The following is a 21,830-nucleotide window of genomic DNA, read 5'->3' as shown; positions in this document are numbered from 1 at the left end:
AGCATGTTGGTGATCACAGCTAGGTCTGTTCTGCGCAAATATGAATAAATACAGTTTAAGACTATCTGTCTCAGTATAAATACTTTCAATTCAGTTTTTGGAAGCATTTGCCAATATAGACTACACCGCCCAATATTATTATTAAAATCCCTGACACTTTGAATCCAATTAATAGTAAGAATGTCCATTCATACCCACTACAACTGGTGTCAATGCATTTGAAAAACAATCACAAAATCGAGGATGCATGGAATCCGAGTAGACTGGGTGTTTTAGACCACTTTTTCAGTTAAGTTTATGTCTTTGAACAACAAACGTCAGAATGTGTTTTGATGAAACAAATGTACTCTGGCTAGCCAGGATGGGTGATCCAATGAGGCTTAATAAAAACGAATAAACAACTCAAACACACTGCTATGGTAATAAATAAGTCGCAAACTGGTACTATGCAAGCTGGTCAATAAAATAAGGTACTTGAATACAGTAAATCTACTTTTAACTGCTGGAGATGCCTCACTCGATATGTTGAAATAAGAATACAGTTAACTGGTTAATAAGTGACACACATTGGTTAAATTGCCATATCTATGTGAATTGGGCACCCAGTGTGATGCACACCTCTGTAAAGAATGCAAATTGATCAAGAAAAGAAGGTAAGACTCTGTTGAGAGTAACAGTGTGAGACTCTATAAACTATAATCCCTTGTCAAGTAAATTTTAAATTGATCCTTGTGATATTATTTGGTATAACGCACAAGTATAAAAAGGACTGTGTGCTTTTACCACTGATTTATGGAAATAAAATTAAAATGAGGAGAGCTACAGGAAAGTGTGATCATTACCAAAGATAGGCCTACAGTGTATAATGCCATTGGCAGAGGATTGTGGAAGTGCATTGGAAAAGCCTAAATATTCAAACAAGAGCTGTATTACCAGCATGTATGTCAGTGGGTCAATCAAGAACAACTAGCAACTGCTGTATTGGCCCACATACATTCAGCATGGTTCCAGGTGGAATTAATATAAACCCAAAATTAATATGTCGCCCTGTACTTGTCATCCATCTACATTTTTCCCTTAAGAAATTTTAAAACAGAATCGAGGCCTGCACATGAACTTCAAACAGTCAAGGACTGGTGGACTTCCTATTTACAGAGAATAAGGCAAAGCACTGGGGACGCAGCAAAATAATGGAGACTCACATTTGGATCGTGTTTTAGACACTAGTTGGCTGAGTGGGCAGGGTGTGTTTATGCTTTTGTCCGTCACACTTGGTCTATTCCAAGTGTGTCATCGGTGCAGGTGTTCCTCAGTTTAGGACTTTACACCCCCATTATTGTCTAGATACAAATGTTTGACAAAACAAACAAAGGTGTGGCTAGACATAGAAAAAAACTGTTACATATAATAATGTTTTATTTCCATCTCATACTTAACAGTCTTTTGTAACTTGTTGGGACAGTTGAGGGTTCTGTCGCAGAGTATTGCTAGTTACCAGTTTGCTACTGACAGGGGTACTGTGTGTCCCACTTGCAGGAGACACAAAAAGTATCTACTTAGTGGATACAATATATTCATAATCTCTGCTTTCGCAATACTACTTCTAGTCAAGATATAAGAAAGCAGGATATCAAACATGTTTCTAGTTTTGGTATTTGTTTTATGTACCCTTGAACCGGGAAACTCATTTTGGTGATTAGGAAAAAAAACGCTTCATGCGCCATCAATTATTCGCCCCTCAAATAAAGAACCTTAAGCAGTCCAATATTTTACAAGTTTGTATACCACTTAAAATAACAAAGCTGTGAGGCCATTTCAAAGCGTTGGGACAGGAAAAGGAACGAGGGAGGTGCGTTGAGACTAGGAAGAGGTGTTCTAGATCTACCCATACCAAACCCAGTGGTTAGCAACCTTGGTCAACAGAGGCATGGCTTTGTTTCACTAAATCTTAATTTAGAAAAAAAAAGAAGTTTGCCAAGACTGATATATGTGCAAAAACATTACAAATGCATTCGAATATTGCCATTATGGATGCACGGGCATCCGTGGCAGCCATCTTTGAATGCACTTGTAATATATTAACAAACCAATAAAAAACTGGCTGAGGTGGATGAATGCGAATCCGTGGTGGCTGTCTTTGAATGCATCTGTTATCTGAATATACCCCTTACAAAATGGCCAGTGCAGCAGCACATTCTGAATGGGCTTGTTTAGTTATACAAAACCATTTGTAAATGCCTGCTGAGCATGCACAATTGCGAGTGGTCATCTTGAAAAGGGTAAAAGCCTATTTAAAGGCTGACGCCTGCTAATAGTGCAACAAGCAGAGAAGCAAAGAAGGGATGGGGAAAACAGACTAACTGGGGAAAGGGAAACAAAATGACAACACAAGGGGTGAGGCCAATGTCAAAGGGGGGAGGGGCAGCAAACGGGAGACCGTAGCAAATCATATGCAGTCTCTAGGTGTGTATAGACCAAAGACCCATAGTTCTCTACATAAAAGCAACATCAGCAGCAACTGCATTTTGATAGTACATGTGTAAGCATTAAGGGACATATACGAGTGAATTCACTTTTTCTTGCTATTCACTAAAAAAATTTGCTTTTCTAGGAGGACAGATGTGTTCGTACATAAGTTAACAAAGCGTTAACAATGAACTGAAATGTAAACAACTGTTGCAATTTTCATTTTCCAGAGCAAATGCAGAAATTGCACAAGTGCGTACCAAATCAGTTCAAGAGCATGCTGCTTACCAGGCCAGCCTTCGCAAGGAGCAGTTGAAGGTGGACGCCTTAGAGAGGACGCTGGAGCAAAAGGTGAGTCATGTTATAGTAAATTAAAAAGAGTAGCCAGAAAACCTAGCCCAGGGTCCGGCCAGTCTAGTGGCCCTTTGAGTTGGTGACCTGATATTAAAATTTATAGTGTCATATCTGGAGAACAGCCTCAACGACATTACTAGTAGTGATCTCTCAAACCTTCTAATGTAGACAAAAGGTGGCCACCAGGCCTCCATCTACATGCATTTATGTATTTTTTTCAGTTCTCTATGCGTATACTTCTAGGAGGTCCTGGCACATAGTTAAAGCCTCAATAGTGTGGCATCTCTACAGAAGTTGGTTATGTATACAGTGGGCTGGAAATAAGCAGATTGCATGATCCAGCAGTCCCTTTTCTGCTATCAGTGTTTTTCTCAGGTGTCCTGTGCAGAAGTGCATCAAAACACATGATTGGGATCTCTTCTTCATTTCTGTACACATATTTAATCATTTTACTTACCAACATAAAATGGGCATCTTTTCAACCCTACACATACCTGATATCTTCTCAGCACTCGTACTGAAAAGGTCCAACAAACTTCCTGTTGGAGACCTCCTTTGTGCTCCTGTACCCGTCAGCATTCCTGTCCAAAGGTGGACAATATATATAATGGTCCTTTCAGTATTCTCATACACTTGCATATGAACTGTCCAGACAGGACACTGAATGATAACCTGAATGATTGGTTAGCTGGTCAACATACACCCAGAACTACCTGCAGTGAGATGCAAATGAATGACCATATTTATTAAGTCAACATAGACTGGTCTGTGTGTCTTGCCATTGCCTTCCCAGTCTGCTTCCTCTATGAGTCTGCTTTTTTCCTCAAGGCTTTGTCTCTGTCTTCCTTCTGAGGCTGCCTCTTATCTCCAACTACTGCGTCCCTCACTGGTCCGCCTTCCTTGCTTAATGACTTATTTTCCTTTTTCCACCAGATTTGTCTCTGTCTCTATGACTGCCCCACCCATCTTGGGATGTCCATCTTCTCTGACATGTTTGTCTCAGGATCTGTGCCTAAGACCCATGCCTCTCTCCTTGCCAAACACTCCTTCATCTCTGGATGTCTGTCTGTCGCTAGCCCAGCATTTCCACTTTAAGCTAGCTGCCCTCTCTAAATTTAAACCTGGCTTGGCCGATCAAAGTTTCGCCTTTCTACTATTCAATGGTGACAAATTTTGCACTTTAGACTCTTTAAATTGCTTCCCTCACTATGTCCCTAACTGAGGTATCTCGGGGCTCCACTATGCTATAAAAATCAATGGGCCTGTCTGACCCTTGTTTTCTTCTTCCTCCTGCAGAATAAAGAGATTGAGGAGCTGACCAAGATCTGCGATGAGCTGATTTCCAAGATGGGAAAGAGTTAACCCTCTCTGGACTCCAGTATTTTGAGTGCAATACGAACTTAGACCCTTGAAGGTCTGTGGAACAGAGGGCCCTCAGTGTACAGGATCAGAGGCATGGCACTAGGTATAATGTTAACTCGCCTCCCTTTCCTTACACTTCCTGTTGGGCCTGATGCTTCCTCTTCACAGCTGCGTGGCAACAGGGGTGCCGTTCCATGCTGCACTGTACAAGCCTGCTCCCTCTGATGTGCTTTTCATTGTTTTCATCTGGTTCATAATATTCCTGTATCAGGGAGATTGCCAAACTATGGAACTGAGACCTGGGAAGCAAACGTTTGTGGGTCCCTCCTACTCAGATGTCCTTATGGGGTTCCGATAAGCTGGTTCTATAGTGGCTGCGTGGGCTTGCGGAGGGAAGGGCCATTCGCCTTTTGGAGCAAAAAAAGAAAGTATATCTATGTTTGGTGCTTTATTAAGAAAAAGAGTAAAAGGAAAAAAGGTGAGCACATGCACATCGCACACAGCAGAAATCCTTCACTGTAAATAAAGATTTCATTGAGACACATTGGTTTGTTGGATGCTGAATGTTTTTTCAGTCTGCCTCATGACTTTTACAAATTGCCCTCGCACAATCTACCTCCCTAAATCCAACCTACAGGAGGTACCGTGATCGGACCACTATTAGCGTGTCAGTTGTGAGCATGACTCTGAGGCTACCCCTGCACAGCTCTGCTAATATGCTTTCATCATCCTTGCAACACCAGTGGTATTTCTGTACTATGTGACCAGTCCTAGTTTATGAGGATAGAACTTCAACTCTTTCATATAAAAAAAAAAAAAAAAAAAAACTTTGCTTTTAGGACTAACTTATTAATACAATATTTGTCCTAGCCACAATAGAATTCAAAGCCATTGAAGGAGAGATGTTCTGGAAGGTATTCAGTTTTGGTGTGTCTCTAGCCTTTGTAGATGATTCAAAAGGATTTGAATGTTGTCTGTGCTGGTGCAGTCTCAGATCAACCATGTGTTGTCTACTACATTGGATATGGTGGATCTGTAGTGAGAGATTCTTGAGTTACTTGTGGAGGTGGTGCGGAAGATTGTATGGAGATCTCTGGTGGGAGTTGTTGGTCTGGGGTAAGCAGGTTAAGGACACAAGGGAGGTGAGTTATAAAAAGAGTGTAAGAGAGAAATCTCACTTGTAGGATATAGGACTTTGTATATAGTGGAACTTTAGGATTCTTATTTTGTGTTGCAGGCTTTGACATGTGATTCAGGGGCTTGCTTTGTGGTCTCCACTGCAAAATGAAGGGGGATAATTTTACTGAGAAGGATGCAGATTTAAAGTGTTTTTACCTATCCATAGGATCGCATTAGATAAATGTTTGCTGATGAGGAGCTGAGTAAGAAAGCAGAGGAGGTTTCGGTATTTTAAGTATGAGCATGTTCTGCTTTCGGGTTTATCTTGGTGTTTATCACAAGGATTGATAGGAAATGTACATGGATCATTGTTATGGATTGGGGTTTTGTTAGTGGAAGAGGTATTGGATGTGTCTGGAGACGATGTGGAGGGACTTTTTGGTATGTATTGCCATCAGGATCTTAACCTTTTTGTTGCGGGTGTATGCCAATGGCCAGCACTGGAGGGAGTTAGAAGGGGCCCTGGTGCTTTGCACCAGAGGGTTTCCCTTTATTCTCACCCAGGCTTGGGCTGCTCAGGAAGAGCTTCACGAGCAGCCTGTCTTTTTTTTTTTTTTTTTAAATGACGATTAGCGCCCCAACACCATTTCATACAAAAGTGAAAGTAAAACAAGCCTAATGACTAGTTTAAATTTCACTGAATCAGTGCTTGTGGGGTGGGGGAGCCAACTGTACCTTCGCCCAGTGGATCCCTGCAGGCGATCCCCAAGCAGAGATCGATCCACTGGACTCCAGGGAAAGGGGAAGTGGCCCCTTGGGCAAAGGCCCCTTAATTATTTCTTTCATACAAGTCTTTCTACCCCTGATCTGACCCCCCCCCCCAAACTGGGCACCAGGGATTTATTTTTAAAAATAGATGGGTGGAGGCTGCCTAGAATGGCAAGGCCTTGCCCCCACCCTAACTAAAAGGGGCAGCAGTCTTTCTGCCCCCAGGAGGCAGATTGGGATAATTACCCCTGATCTGCCCCACCTGGTGGGGGGAGGTGTCAGAAAGCCTACTGTATGGCATCAATATATATTTTTAATGAAATAATGGGGTGGGTATTTTCCATCATAATATCAGGCCCCACCCTCACCTCTAAAACCTCACCAGTCTTTCTGCTACCTTGTGGAGTAAAGCATCCCATCCCAATGGTAAGCACGGGGAGTGCCGGGTGGAAGGAACGCTGTGGCTCCCCAAAGATTCCAGAATTTTCCAACACAGAAATTTGAGGAAGATGTATTTTCTTGTCAAGGTTTGAAGATTGCAAGGGATTCTGGGAAAAACAACTTGTGAGAGCTACGCAAATCACTCCATGCTGGATTCCCATAGGTGTGTAGTTTTAAAAAAATGTACAGGTTTGCTAGGTTTCTCTAGGTGACGGCTGTGCTTGGGCCTAAAATACAGAGCTACCCACTTTGCAAAAAACAGGTCAGTTTTGAGTAGTAAAATGGATGTATCAGGTTGCGTTTTGGGCCGTTTTATGTCGCAGGAACTGAGTCTACCCGTACAAGCATGATAACATTTTCATCAGAACACATGTGGGAGCATTGAATAGTAGGATATTTGTTATTATCAATTGGATTTAGCTGCCTTCCAAATGTAAGTCAGTGTGTAAGAAAGAAGACATTTTGAAAAATACCCTCTAAATCATATGCTCTTGTCGGTATCCACAAAATCAGAGATGTACAAATAACCACTGCTCCTAAATTCCATATCTTGTGCCCATTTATTCTATATCTGAATTGGTCTATACTCGGTGCACAATGGAAAACCATTGTAAACTGCAGGTCAGTTGTTGGCTGTGGGTACTTCGAGTTCTTGGAGAACCTACAAACCATATATATCCCTACAAATAGAAGGGTCCAGCAAACGTAATGGTGCATGCTCTTGTAAATCGGACATTTATGTCAAAAGGTTACAGATGAAAACATTGTCAAAAATGGCTGTTTTTTCCTGTTGAATATTTCTTTCTTTCAACACTCAGGGCCTCGTTTCGACTGTAAGCCTAGCGGTGGCGGTCAGACCGCCGCACTCCAGGAGGTCAAACAGACACATTACGACTCTGGCCGTCTGACCACCAGGGGACCGTTGCCACCATCAGAAACATGGTTCCCTGTGGCGTAGTGGCAGTCAGAGTCATGGTCAGGCACGGCGGCGCTGAGTTCAGAACTGCCATGTTGATCACAAGTCTAATTTCCACCAGCCTTTTCATGACGGGGACCCCGCCATGAAAAGACTGGCGGAAACCTAGTGCTGAGGGCCAGAGGTAGCCCCTGCACTGCCCCGACCATGTTGTGGCCAGTGCAGGGGCCCCCTTGCCCAGCACCTTCGGAATGAGCACTGGCTGCTGTGCTGTGCAGACAGTGCGCATTCCGAGGGTGCCGGAAGCCGCCTCTGTGTAACAACATTGGCCTCGGTTCCATGTGGCACCAAGGCCAATACCGCCGCACTGTTTGCGCTGAGCTGACTGGCATAAACCTCTCTCTTTTAATGGGTCTGCTTCAGCGTGACTTCCAAACCTCCATCTTCCTGTTTGTAATCCAAAAGCCTCGGGCTGATCTGTATTGTGCTTCGCTTGTTGGGGAACTATACTGGTGTATTGTCAGAGTTTAAAAAAATGTGACTTTCATATCTGTGGGAATGGAACTTGGTTTGTGTCTCTGGGTTTATACTTCTTGCAGCAACAGCATCACCTACTGGATGACGAATAGTTAGTTTTGCAATTATTATTTGTGGGGTCTTTGCTTCATTCACTTTTGATAGTGTGTGACAACATGCAGAATATTTTGCCATACACCACCCACATTCACTACTATTTACTTCAGTATATGAGTTTAGTCCAGTTTTATTTTATCATCTTTTGCTCTCGTTATTCACAGTAGTGGCTGCAAGTATGTCAAGAGCTACCCTTATTTTAGAGTTTCGCCAGTCAACAGCTCATGTGCTGTCCCTGCAAGGAGTAGTATGTGTTGTAAGAGGCTTGGAACCCACCAATTTCTGTTGCTTCATCCTTCCCACCTGCACCCTTCCGTTGTCTGTTGTCACTCGCATCCCACCTGCCATAACAAAAAAAGCACTATAACACGTCCAGTGGTGGCCGCTTCATAGCACTTTTTAACGTCACATTGACTTCCTTGCCCTTTATCTTCCTGACTCCCCTTGTCAGTGTTGCCCACCCCCGCCTGACAGAAGGAATAAAAGAAGAGCTTTAACGCGGCTAGTGCTGGCCGCATCATTTCGCTTTTTTTCAAACATTTACTTTAAGCCGTGAAGCACAGCCACACTGCTGTATAGCATGGCTACAATACACTGCAAGGCCAATAGCTCTTGCCTAGGCAAGACCTATTGGCTTTTCCATATGCTTGTTTTCTGCATAGTGCTGAATGCTAATTAAATCAAATCTAGGCACTCTCCAAGTTGTCAGCTGCAGAAAGTGGGCCACGGAAAGTGATTTACCCAAGAAAAATATTGGCACTTGGAAGCCATGATTAGAACCTTACTTATCCAGTAGCCATTAAGGTAAACTTCCCCTTCAATAGTGTGAAATACCTTACTGGAGTCCCAAATACATGACAGACTGAGGCTGACTTTCACCCTAACTCTTCTATAGAAGGGCTTAGTTTGCTCGATATGTAGCTTGCTTAGTTAAATGTGACAATGGTACATTTTGAATGGATAAAACACTTTTGTTGCATGACGTTGAGGTTCAGAAGCATTTATTGGCCTAAACAAAAACAAAAAAACGTGTCCTAAAGATAGGTATCAGGACAATCCCAGTCTCAGCTGACATCCCATGCAGCAAGATGGATGAAAACTAAATCTGACGGGAATATATCAATAGAAGTATACATATACATATCTCAGGAAGGTAGGTCACTTTAGTCTACAGTGTGCCTTGTCTCAGCATGGCCAAGGGAAGGATGAAGAGACAGCAAGTAACTGAAACCATTACTAAATAAACAAAGACACTCTTTCATCCTTCCAAGAAGCCTCTCCTGGACCTCTGCCAGGACCAAGCACCATCACAAACAGAAAGGTCCTCTCAGTAGTCCGAAGCAACCCCCTTCCCCAGTGCAGGAAGACATCCAGAAGCTGGGCCTCAGGTCAGATGTAATGACTCAAGTAAAGTCAGTGTGAGCTCTTCAAAAAAGGCCTTTTCATAATCAACCAGTGAAATGACAAACATCTTTCAGTCATGATCCACCCTCGGGCTATAGAAAGGCCAATAAAGCTGTAAACTCTCTTGTTTCACGTCTTGCTTATCCTCACGCAGGGACATCTTCCTGGTCAGTGCGGGGGGATGCAAGTCCTAGAAAAATAGAAAATGCCCCCCACGCTAATTATTTCATTTAGGACTGACATGCACAAAAACCTGTCACTCCAATACATACATTTCAACACTACTAAAGCCTCTATCCATCTCACATTTCTTGAATTTAAGGAAAATCTGTATTCCTTCCTGAGCACTCCACTGATCTCTATAGGTGGCCGGTCCAACAAATCCAGTTTCACGTCCTCCATATCTCGGAGGGCTTCTGACACAATTTCAGTGAGTCTGAGTGCCCCTCCTATGTTGACAATCTGGTGTCCATCTGCTTTAATTTCTGTTCTAGAGAAACTCTCTTCTAGTAAGGCCTTTCATTTTCCCCTGAGTGCCTTCAAACAGCTTCAGTCAAGCTTGTTTTATGTCACAACTTAAAGGGTTAGTCATTGATGGACCTGAGCAAGGTAAGTTCACCTATCATAATTTCTGAGTATTCATAAAGCACCTCAAATAGAGCCTTCCCTCCAACTTTCAGAACCGTAGTTCTGTGGTGTAGTGACGCAACAGAAAAATGATAAAAGTTCTAAAATCCATTTCACAATGTAATCATCTTCTCGGGTCACACTATATATGTAAGCGCCAGAGTGGACTACATAATAATTCTGGGGGCCACAGATGAGGCAACGGGGTCCAAATAGGGCAACAGGATTGTTAGCTGCAGTCCCCTACTGCCACTAGAGATGTGCCGCAAACTTTGAGGAAACAGTCCTGGTAAAACCACGAACCAACTATAGTCTGTACTCTCCCACAGCACATTCTGTCTATAAATTGCCTCAACGCTTCTCTAGCTACTTCAAATTCTCCTAATAGGAGAGGCTGCAGAGGAAATACCACAATCATCCTGGATTCAAGATGTGCTAATGGGCAGCTCAATTTGCAGGTCAGACGGTCTGAGCAGGTGCACTGATTAATTGCGCTGTGAGGCTTCCAAATGAAACCCCCAACCGAGGAACAGCAAATGCACGAGCAGCTCTTCCGTGAAAAAAAGCAGTTGAAAAATAAAACAGTAATAAAGTGTTCGATGGCATCTGTCGCTGTAGATACACATGTTCTGCATAGCTCGCCATCTGGTGTTGGGTCGGAGTGTTACAAGTTGTTTTTCTTCGAAGAAGTCTTTCGAGTCACGGGACCGAGTGACTCCTCCTTCTGTCTCCTTTGCGCATGGGCGTCGACTCCATCTTCGATTGTTTTCTTTCCGCCATCGGGTTCGGACGTGTTCCTGTCGCTCCGAGTTTTGGAACGGAAAGTTAGTAAATATCGGAAGATTTTCGTCGGTATTGTTGCGTTCGGGATCGGCGTAGTTAGATTCAACACCGCATCGAAGGTCGACGCGCTCCGGTGCCCTTCGGGGTAGTTTTCGATCCCCCGTCGGGGCCTGGTCGGCCCGACCGCGTGTAGAACAACGCCGATGGAACAGACCCCGTTCCGTTTTTGTCCCAAATGCCACAACAAATACCCGTATACAGACCAACATTTGGTCTGTAACCTGTGCCTGTCACCTGAGCACAGTGAGGAGACTTGCGAGGCCTTTTGCGCGTTCCGGTCCCGAAAGACACTCCGTGACCGTCGAGCCAGGAGACTTCAGATGACGTCCACGCCGACAGCGCACCGAGAGTTCGAGGAACAAGAGGAAGAAGAAACCTTTTCGATCCACGAATCGGACTCCGAGGAATTCGACGATCAAAGAACCGTGAGTAAGACGTCGAAAACAACACATAAGAAAAGTGACAAGGCCCAGGGGACGCCACTGCCACCAGGCCATGGCTCCACCCATAAATTCGGTGACCGACCATCGGCACCGAAAAAGGCCCAAACAGTGCCGAGATCGTCCGACTCCGGTCGAGACACCGGCACGCAGCCTTCTCGGGATCGAGAAAGTGCTGGAGAAAAGCAACGACACCGAGATAGCGGTGTAGAAATGGCTCGACGCCGAGACAGCGGCACCGACGAAGATCGACGCCGACAGGTTTCGACTCCAAAAAAGAAAAAAGCCACCTCGGAGCCGAAAAAACATACAGACAGGGTTTCGGTGCCGAACCAACCCGTAACCGACCCAGGTCCAGGCTCTTATACAGTACAGAGGAGCAATCACTGTCCTCTCAGATGCGAAAGCATAGGTTTGAGGAAGAGCTGCAATCCACCGAAGTGGACCATACGCAAAAACTTATTTTCATACAGCAGGGAACAGGAAAAATAAGCACCCTTCCCCCTGTTAGGAGAAAAAGGAGACTGGAGTTTCAAACAGACCAGGCGCCACAAACCAAGATGGTGAAAAAGGTGACTCCCCCACCCTCTCCTCCACCTGTAATTAACGTCTCACCAGCACAAACTCCGTCACATTCCCTGGCTCACACCACCATGAGCCAAGGTGACCAGGATCAAGACGCTTGGGACTTATATGACGCCCCAGTGTCGGACAACAGTCCGGAGGCATATCCAACAAAGCCCTCACCACCAGAAGACAGCACAGCATATTCTCAAGTGGTGGCTAGAGCGGCACAATTCCACAATGTAAACCTCCACTCAGAACAAGTCGAGGATGACTTTTTATTCAACACCCTCTCCTCCACCCACAGCTCCTACCAAAGCCTGCCTATGCTGCCAGGTATGCTTCGGCACGCAAAGGAAATCTTCAAGGAGCCGGTCAAAAGTAGGGCAATAACGCCAAGGGTGGAAAAGAAATATAAGGCACCTCCTACAGACCCTGTTTTCATCACCACACAGCTGCCACCAGATTCCGTCGTAGTAGGAGCAGCTCGGAAAAGAGCCAACTCCCACACATCTGGGGATGCACCACCCCCAGATAAAGAGAGCCGCAAGTTCGATGCAGCTGGGAAAAGAGTCGCAGTACAAGCTGCAAACCAGTGGCGCATCGCTAACTCTCAAGCACTACTTGCGCGCTATGACAGAGCCCATTGGGATGAGATGCAACACCTCATCGAGCATCTACCCAAGGAACTACAAAAGAGGGCAAAGCAGGTGGTTGAGGAAGGACAGAACATATCAAATAACCAGATACGATCCTCTGTGGACGCAGCAGACACAGCTGCAAGAACAATTAATACATCTGTGACCATTAGAAGGCACGCATGGCTAAGAACGTCTGGGTTCAAACCAGAGATACAGCAGGCAGTGCTCAATATACCATTCAACGAAAAACAACTGTTCGGACCAGAAGTGGACACAGCAATCGAAAAACTAAAAAAAGACACTGACACTGCTAAAGCCATGGGCGCACTCTACTCCCCGCAGAGCAGAGGAACCTACAGCACCTTCCGCAAGACACCCTTTAGAGGGGGGTTTCGGGGTCAGGCCACACAAGCCAGCACCTCGCAGGCAACACCGTCCAGCTACCAGGGACAGTACAGGGGAGGCTTTCGGGGTCAATACAGAGGAGGGCAATTCCCTAGGAATAGAGGAAAATTTCAAAGCCCCAAAACCCCTACAACCAAGCAGTGACTCAGATGTCACTCACCCCCTCCACACAACACCAGTGGGGGGAAGAATAGGTCATTATTACAAAGCATGGGAGGAAATAACTACAGACACTTGGGTCTTAGCAATTATCCAACATGGTTATTGCATAGAATTCCTAAAATTCCCTCCAAACATACCACCAAAAGCACAGAATTTATCAAAACAACATTCCGAACTTCTGGAAATAGAAGTTCAAGCACTATTGCAAAAGTATGCAATCGAATTAGTACCAAACACACAAACAAACACAGGAGTCTATTCACTGTACTTCTTAATACCAAAAAAGGACAAAACACTGAGACCAATCCTAGACCTCAGAATACTAAACACCTACATCAAATCAGGACACTTTCACATGGTCACGCTACAAGAAGTGTTACCATTGCTAAAACTACAGGACTACATGACAACCCTAGACCTCAAAGACGCGTATTTCCATATACCAATACATCAATCGCACAGAAAATACCTACGGTTCGTATTCAAAGGAATACATTACCAATTCAAAGTATTGCCTTTTGGTTTAACAACCGCACCAAGAGTCTTTACCAAATGTCTAGCAGTAGTGGCTGCACACATCAGAAGGCAGCAAATACATGTATTCCCGTATCTAGACGACTGGCTAATCAAAACCAATTCACTAACAAAGTGCTTACACCACACAAATCAAATCATACAAACCCTCTACAAACTAGGTTTCACCGTCAACTTTGCAAAATCCAACATTTTGCCGTGCAAAGTACAACAATACCTGGGAGCCATAATAGACACAACAAAAGGAGTAGCCACTCCAAGTCCACAGAGAATTCAAAATTTCAACAAGATCATACAACGCATGTATCCAACACAAACAATACAAGCAAAGATGATATTACAACTCCTAGGCATGATGTCCTCATGCATAGCCATTGTCCCGAACGCAAGACTGCACATGAGGCCCTTACAACAGTGCCTAGCATCACAATGGTCACAAGCACAGGGTCACCTTCTAGATCTGGTGTTGATAGACCGCCAAACTTACCTCTCGCTTCTATGGTGGAACAGTATAAATTTAAACAAAGGGCGGCCTTTCCAAGACCCAGTGCCACAATACGTAATAACAACAGATGCTTCCATGACAGGGTGGGGAGCACACCTCGATCAGCACAGCATACAAGGACAATGGAACGTACATCAAACAAAACTGCATATAAATCACCTAGAAATGCTAGCAGTTTTTCAAGCATTAAGGGCTTTCCAACCAATTATAACTCACAAATACATTCTTGTCAAAACAGACAACATGACAACAATGTATTATCTAAACAAACAAGGGGGGACACACTCAACGCAGTTGAGCCTGCTGGCACAAAAGATATGGCGATGGGCAATTCACAACCACATTCGCCTAATAGCACAGTTTATTCCAGGGATCCAGAATCAACTTGCAGACAATCTCTCTCGAGATCACCAACAGGTCCACGAATGGGAAATTCACCCCCAAATTCTAAACACTTATTTCAGACTCTGGGGAACACCTCAAATAGACTTCTTTGCAACAAAGGAGAATGCAAAATGCCAAAACTTTGCATCCAGATACCCACACAGGCAGTCCCAAGGCAATGCCCTATGGATGAACTGGTCAGGGATATTTGCCTACGCTTTTCCTCCTCTCCCTCTCCTTCCTTATCTGGTAAACAAATTGAATCAAAACAAACTCAAACTCATATTAATAGCACCAACTTGGGCAAGGCAACCCTGGTACACAACACTGCTAGACCTATCAGTAGTACCCCACATCAAATTGCCCAACAGGCCGGATCTGTTAACACAACACAACCAACAGATCAGACATCCAGATCCAGCATCGCTGAATCTAGCAATCTGGCTCCTGAAATCCTAGAATTCGGACACTTACAACTTACCCAAGAATGTATGGAAGTCATAAAGCAAGCCAGAAGGCCGTCCACTAGGCACTGCTATGCAAGTAAATGGAAGAGGTTTGTTTGCTACTGCATCATAATCAGATCCAACCTTTACACGCAACTCCAAAGGATGTAGTGGGTTACTTGCTTCACTTACAAAAATCTAACCTAGCCTTCTCTTCCATTAAAATACACCTTGCAGCAATATCTGCATACCTGCAGACTACCTATTCGACTTCCCTATATAGGATACCAGTCATTAAAGCATTCATGGAAGGCCTTAAAAGAATTATACCACCAAGAACACCACCTGTTCCTTCATGGAACTTAAATGTTGTCTTAACAAGACTCATGGGTCCACCTTTTGAACCCATGCACTCTTGCGAAATACAGTTCCTAACCTGGAAGGTTGCATTTCTCATCGCCATTACATCTCTAAGAAGAGTAAGCGAAATTCAGGCGTTTACAATACAAGAACCTTTTATACAACTACACAAAAATAAAGTCGTCCTAAGGACTAATCCCAAATTTTTACCAAAGGTTATTTCACCGTTCCACCTAAATCAAACAGTTGAACTACCAGTGTTCTTCCCACAGCCAGATTCCGTAGCTGAGAGGGCACTACATACATTAGATGTCAAAAGAGCATTAATGTACTACATTGACAGAACGAAGAACATCAGAAAGACTAAACAACTATTTATTGCATTCCAAAAACCTCATGCAGGAAACCCAATATCAAAACAAGGTATAGCCAGATGGATAGTTAAATGCATCCAAATCTGCTACCTTAAAGCAAAACGACAACTGCCCATTACACCAAGGGCACACTCAACCAGAAAAAAAAGGTGCTACCATGGCCTTTCTAGGGAACATCCCAATGCAAGAAATATGTAAGGCAGCCACATGGTCTACGCCACACACGTTCACCAAGCACTACTGTGTAGACGTGCTATCCGCACAGCAAGCCACAGTAGGTCAAGCCGTGTTAAGAACATTATTTCAAACCACTTCCATTCCTACAGGCTGAGCCACCGCTTTTGGGGAGATAACTGCTTACTAGTCTATGCAGAACATGTGTATCTACAGCAACAGATGCCATCGAACTAAAAATGTCACTTACCCAGTGTACATCTGTTCGTGGCATCAGTCGCTGGAGATTCACATGTGCCCACCCGCCTCCCCGGGAGCCTGTAGCAGTTCGGAAGTTAGCTTCAACTTTGTACATTTGTATATATTATTTTCACCTTAAATAGGTACATACTTAGTCACTCCATTGCATGGGCACTATTACTACAACACAACTCCTACCTCACCCTCTGCGGGGAAAACAATCGAAGATGGAGTCGACGCCCATGCGCAATGGAGACAGAAGGAGGAGTCACTCGGTCCCGTGACTCGAAAGACTTCTTCGAAGAAAAACAACTTGTAACACTCCGACCCAACACCAGATGGCGAGCTATGCAGAACATGTGAATCTCCAGCGACTGATGCCACGAACAGATGTACACTGGGTAAGTGACATTTTCATTATTACCGTTTTATTTTTCAGTAACCCGTCCTGAACAGTGTGTCAGGACGGGGTGGGGAAAATGCTGCTGAGTGACAGCAGGGAGCTGTGCACTTGTTTAAAGTGCTCATGTCCCTTTGGCCAGCCGTCTGGCGATGCCCAGCCATACATGCACACTTTAAACTTCTCTAATCGTTAGAAAAAGCACAGGCCTCCAGTGCTCTTAAGAGTGCTGAGAGAGGCCGCTCCCTCCTATCCTGATGCTTCTGTTATGCTGTTTAACAGAATAAGAGCGGCGCTATGATTGGATAGTGCAGTTTCCTGGATCCAGAGCTTTGAAGACAGAAAACATCAAAGAGAGAAGGATGTCATGGCAAGTAATGAAAATAGGTGCCCTTTTTTTTATTATTTTGTTAATGCCGCCCCACCACGCTATATATATAGCAGCTGCCACTGAGCACATGTCTGTGGACACACAACCAGTGGCGTTGCTGTAAGATTGAGGGTGCTTAAGATTTCCCATCGATCACGCTGGCATATCTCGTTAATATACATGAAGCAGGACATGACAGGGCTTAAGGGGCAGTCGAACTGGAGAGCAGTGAGGATTGTTAGCAGCACTTAAAATATTTTGTAAAACAACCAACATTTTTACGAACTTCAGAACAGAGAGAGAGTGTGTGTGTGTGTGTGTATGCAAAATTCCTAGGTGAAATTCGACAGACACAATACCAAACTGAAAGTATCTGTTCCCAACTGTAGGAAGTTGTCTCTGTATGCACTATTTCAAAGTAAGGAATAGTATGCACAGAGTCCAAGGGTTCCCCTTAGAGGTAAGATAGTGGCAAAATGAGATAATTCTAATGCTCTATTTTGTGGTAGTGTGGTCGAGCAGTAGGCTTATCAGAGGGTAGTGTTAAGCATTTGTTGTACACACACAGGCAATAAATGAGGAACACACACTCAGAGACAATTCCAGGCCAATAGGTTTTTGTATAGAAAAATATATTTTCTTAGTTTATTTTAAGAACTACAGGTTCAAGATTTACAAGTAATGCTTTAAATGAAAGGTACTTCACTTAGGAACTTTAGGAACTTTGAATTAGCAAAATAGCATATACAGTTTTCACATAAATGACATATAGCTATTTTAAAACTAGACAGTGCAATTTTCAACAGTTCCTGGGGGAGTAAGTGTTTGTTATTTTTTGCAGGTAAGTAAACCACCTACGGGGTTCAAAATTGGGTCCAAGGTAGCCCACCGTTGGGGGTTCAGGGCAACCCCAAAGTTACCACACCAGCAGCTCAGGGCCGGTCAGGTGCAGAGGTCAAAGTGGTGCCCAAAACGCATAGGCTTCAATGGAGAAGGGGGTACCCCGGTTCCAGTCTGCCAGCAGGTAAGTATCCGCGTCTTCGGAGGGCAGACCAGGGGGGTTTTGTAGGGCACCGGGGGGACACAAGTCCACACAGAAAGTACACCCTCAGCGGCACGGAGGCAGCCTGGTGCAGTGTGCAAACAAGCATCGGGTTCGCAATAGGATTCAATGGGAGACCAAGGGTTCTCTTCAGCGATGCAGGCAGGCAAGGGGGGGGCTCCTCGGGGTAGCCACCATCTGGGCAAGGGAGAGGGCCACCTGGGGGTCGCTTCTGCACTGGAGGTCGGATCCTTCAGGTCCTGGGGGCTGCGGATGCAGAGTCTTTACCAGGTGTCGGATCTTTGAAGCAGGCAGTTGCGGTCAGGGGGAGCCTCATGATTCCCTCTGCAGGCGTCCCTGTGGGGGCTCAGGGGGGTCAACTCTGCCTACTCACCTTCTCGTAGTCACCGGGGAGTCCTCCCTGTGGTGTTTGTTCTTCACAGGTCGAGCCGGGGGCGTCGGGTGCAGAGTGCAAAGTCTCACGCTTCCGGCGGGAAACGTGTGTTGTTTCAAAGTTGCTTCTTTGTTGCAAAGTTGCAGTCTTTGTGGAACAGAGCCGCTGTCCTCGGGAGTTCTTGGTCCTTCTAGATGCAGGGTAGTCCTCTGAGGCTTCAGAGGTCGCTGGACCCTGTGGAACGCGTCACTGGAGCAGTGTCTTTAGAAGTGGGGAGACAGGCCGGTAGAGCTGGGGCCAAAGCAGTTGGTGTCTCCATCTTCTCTGCAGGTTTTCAGCTCAGCAGTCCTTCTTCTTCTTAGGTTGCAGGAATCTAGTTTCCTAGGTTCTGGGGAGCCCTTAAATACTGAATTTAGGTATGTGTTTAGGTCTGGGGGGTTAGTAGCCAGTGGCTACTAGCCCTGAGGGTGGCTACACCCTCTTTGTGCCTCCTCCCTGAGGGGAGGGGGGCACATTCCTATCCCTATTGGGGGAATCCTCCATCTGCAAGATGGAGGATTTCTAAAAGTCAGAGTCACCTCAGCTCAGGACACCTTAGGGGCTGTCCTGACTGGCTGGTGACTCCTCCTTGTTTTTCTCATTATCTCCTCCGGCCTTGCCACCAAAAGCTGGGCCGTGGCCGGAGGGGGCGGGCAACTCCACTAGCTGGAGTGCCCTGGGGTGCTGTAACAAAGGGGGTGAGCCTTTGAGACTCACCGCCAGGTGTTACAGTTCCTGCAGGGGGAGGTGAGAAGCATCTCCACCCAGTACAGGCTTTGTTACTAGCCACAGAGTGACAAGGGCACTCTCCACATGTGGCCAACAACATGTCTGGTGTGTGGCAGGCTGTTAAAACCAGTCAGCCTACACGGGTAGTCGGTTAAGGTTTCAGGGGGCACCTCTAAGGTGCCCTCTGGGGTGTATGTTGCAATAAAATGTACACTGGCATCAGTGTGCATTTATTGTGCTGAGAAGTTTGATACCAAAGTTCATAGTTTTCAGTGTAGCCATTATGGTGCTGTGGAGTTCGTGCATGACAGACTCCCAGACCATATACTTTTATGGCTACCCTGCACTTACAATGTCTAAGGTTTTGCTTAGGCACTGTAGGGGCATAGTGCTCATGCACTTATGCCCTCAACTATGGTATAGTGCACCCTGGCTTAGGGCTGTAAGGCCTGCTAGAGGGGTGACTTATCTATACCTGTAGGCAGTGTGAGGTTGGCATGGCACCCTGAGGGGAGTGCCATGTCGACTTAGTCTTTTTATCCCCACCAGCACATACAAGCTGGCAAGCAGTGTGTCTGTGCTGAGTGAGGTTCCCCAGGGTGGCATAAGACATGCTGCATCCCTTAGAGACCTTCCTTGGCATCAGGGCCATTGGTACCAGGGGTACCAGTTACAAGGGACTTACCTGGATGCTAGGCTGTGCCAATTGTGGAAACAAAAGTACAGGTTAGGGAAAGAACACTGGCGCTGGGGCCTTATTAGCAGGCCTCAGCACACTTTCAAATCATAACTTGGCATCAGCAAAGGCAAAAAGTCAGGGGCTAACCATGCCAAGGAGGCATTTCCTTACACAACTCCCCCCCCCCCAAACGAAAGAGGATGAGACTAACCTTTCCCAGTAGGAAATACTAACTCCTGAGGCGAATAGCCGGGAGCACGCTCGCTTTTAAAAAAAAAAACAGAATTGTATTGAATTGTGTGTTTTTATCTGACAAGCACTTCCCCCTGAGCACTCCCCAGCCCTTCCTGTTTTTGGGATTCCCCGCGCAGTCGAGCTAAGGGCTGACGCGGGTTTGAAATCTCTTGGCGCCTTTTCGCCACTCAACTCTGGCCACGCCCACACCCGGGAGGCCACGCCCACTGAATCCTCTAAATAAGGCGCGCTGAAGCCAGAGCCCGCAGTAGAAGAAACTAACTCCTGAGGCGAATAGCCGGGAGCACGCTCGCTTTTTAAAAAAAAAATAGAATTGTATTGAATAGTGTGTTTTTATCTGACAAGCACTTCCCCCTGAGCACTCCCCAGCCCTTCCTGTTTTTGGGATTCCCCGCGCAGTCGAGCTAAGGGCTGACGCGGGTTTGAAATCTCTTGGCGCCTTTTCGCCACTCAACTCTGGCCACGCCCACACCCGGGAGGCCACGCCCACTGAATCCTCTACATAAGGCGTGCTGAAGCCAGAGCCCGCAGTAGAAGATACTAACTCCTGAGGCGAATAGCCGGGAGCACGCTCGCTTTTTAAAAAAAAAAACAGAATTGTATTGAATTGTGTGTTTTTATCTGACAAGCACTTCCCCCTGAGCACTCCCCAGCCCTTCCTGTTTTTGGGATTCCCCGCGCAGTCGAGCTAAGGGCTGACGCGGGTTTGAAATCTCTTGGCGCCTTTTCGCCACTCAACTCTGGCCACGGCCACACCCGGGAGGCCACGCCCCCCCCTCCCTATAAATTCATGTGCCACCACCGTACGCGCAGCGGACGCGCGCAGCGGGCGCGCCGCCGGCGCGCCAAAGGTGCGCTAAAGGCAAGCCCGTCTGCGCCCGTCCGCGGCCGGACGGGGACAGGGGCCACCCCCCCTGTCCCTCGCCCCATGATTCAATATAACCCAGCTGACCTTCTCAAACATAATCCTCCCAGGGAAGCTCGCTGCCTCCACCGCTACCACCCCCTAAGCCTTCCATCCGTCTGCCAATCCTGCAATACCAGACTAAACAGCACTCAGCAGACATCGGACCAGCAAAATTATTCCTTATTACTTTTAAACTGTAGATCTCTGCCAAAACATAGTGCAGATATCTCCCTATTAATAGAAGACCGGGCACCTGATGCCATCTTTCTGACAGAGACTTGGCTGACTCCGGATTGTGACCCCGACGTGATCCAAGCACTACCCTCTGGCTACAAGATCTCACGCAGAGATCGCACACAAGGTAAGGGAGGAGGTATTGCAATTATTCATAAATCCCAGTATCATTGTTACTGTACCCCAGACCCACTTCAGGACTGCGAAAGCATGGCTTTCTGCCTGAAATTTACCCCCAATGACAGTCTAACAGGAGTTCTCGTGTATCGTCCCCCAGGCTCACTTTACGACTTTCACTCCCTACTCACTCCGCTAGCAGCAGAATACGTAATGTCATCCTCCAACTTTACGATTCTTGGAGATTTCAACATGCACTTTGATAATATCAATGACGGCACCACTAGGGAGCTAGTCGGAAGCCCGGCTGCGATTCAACTGGAGCAACTAATCCAGTCTCCTACCCATGACAAGGGCCACCTGCTTGACCCTGTCTTCACTAATTGCCCCAACCTTTCGGTCGGCACCATCAAACATCTTCCCTGGACCGACCACTTTCTTATCCCCCTTGACTGGAAGATCCACAAATTCACTCCTCCCATTCCTACACCACGTAAAATGA

At 45.8% G+C, this 21,830-nt stretch overlaps 1 protein-coding gene across 7 annotated transcripts in view; it reads left to right on the top strand.

Moving 5' to 3' along the window:
* Positions 1-4,726, top strand: part of TACC2 (transforming acidic coiled-coil containing protein 2) — a 343,330-nt gene extending 338,604 nt beyond the window's left edge. For all 7 annotated transcript variants that reach the window (XM_069239186.1, XM_069239188.1, XM_069239189.1 and 4 more), the window contains 2 exons: positions 2,697-2,817; positions 4,117-4,726. In XM_069239186.1, the coding sequence (XP_069095287.1) occupies positions 2,697-2,817; positions 4,117-4,182 (187 nt within the window). In that variant the 3' untranslated portion in view covers positions 4,183-4,726. The remainder of the gene's footprint in view (positions 1-2,696; positions 2,818-4,116) is intronic.
* The last annotated feature ends 17,104 nt before the right edge of the window (positions 4,727-21,830 follow it).

This window comes from Pleurodeles waltl, chromosome 6, assembly GCF_031143425.1.
Source record: "Pleurodeles waltl isolate 20211129_DDA chromosome 6, aPleWal1.hap1.20221129, whole genome shotgun sequence".
Lineage (NCBI taxonomy): Eukaryota > Metazoa > Chordata > Amphibia > Caudata > Salamandridae > Pleurodeles > Pleurodeles waltl.
This window is presented reverse-complemented; position numbering and strand designations above follow the sequence as displayed.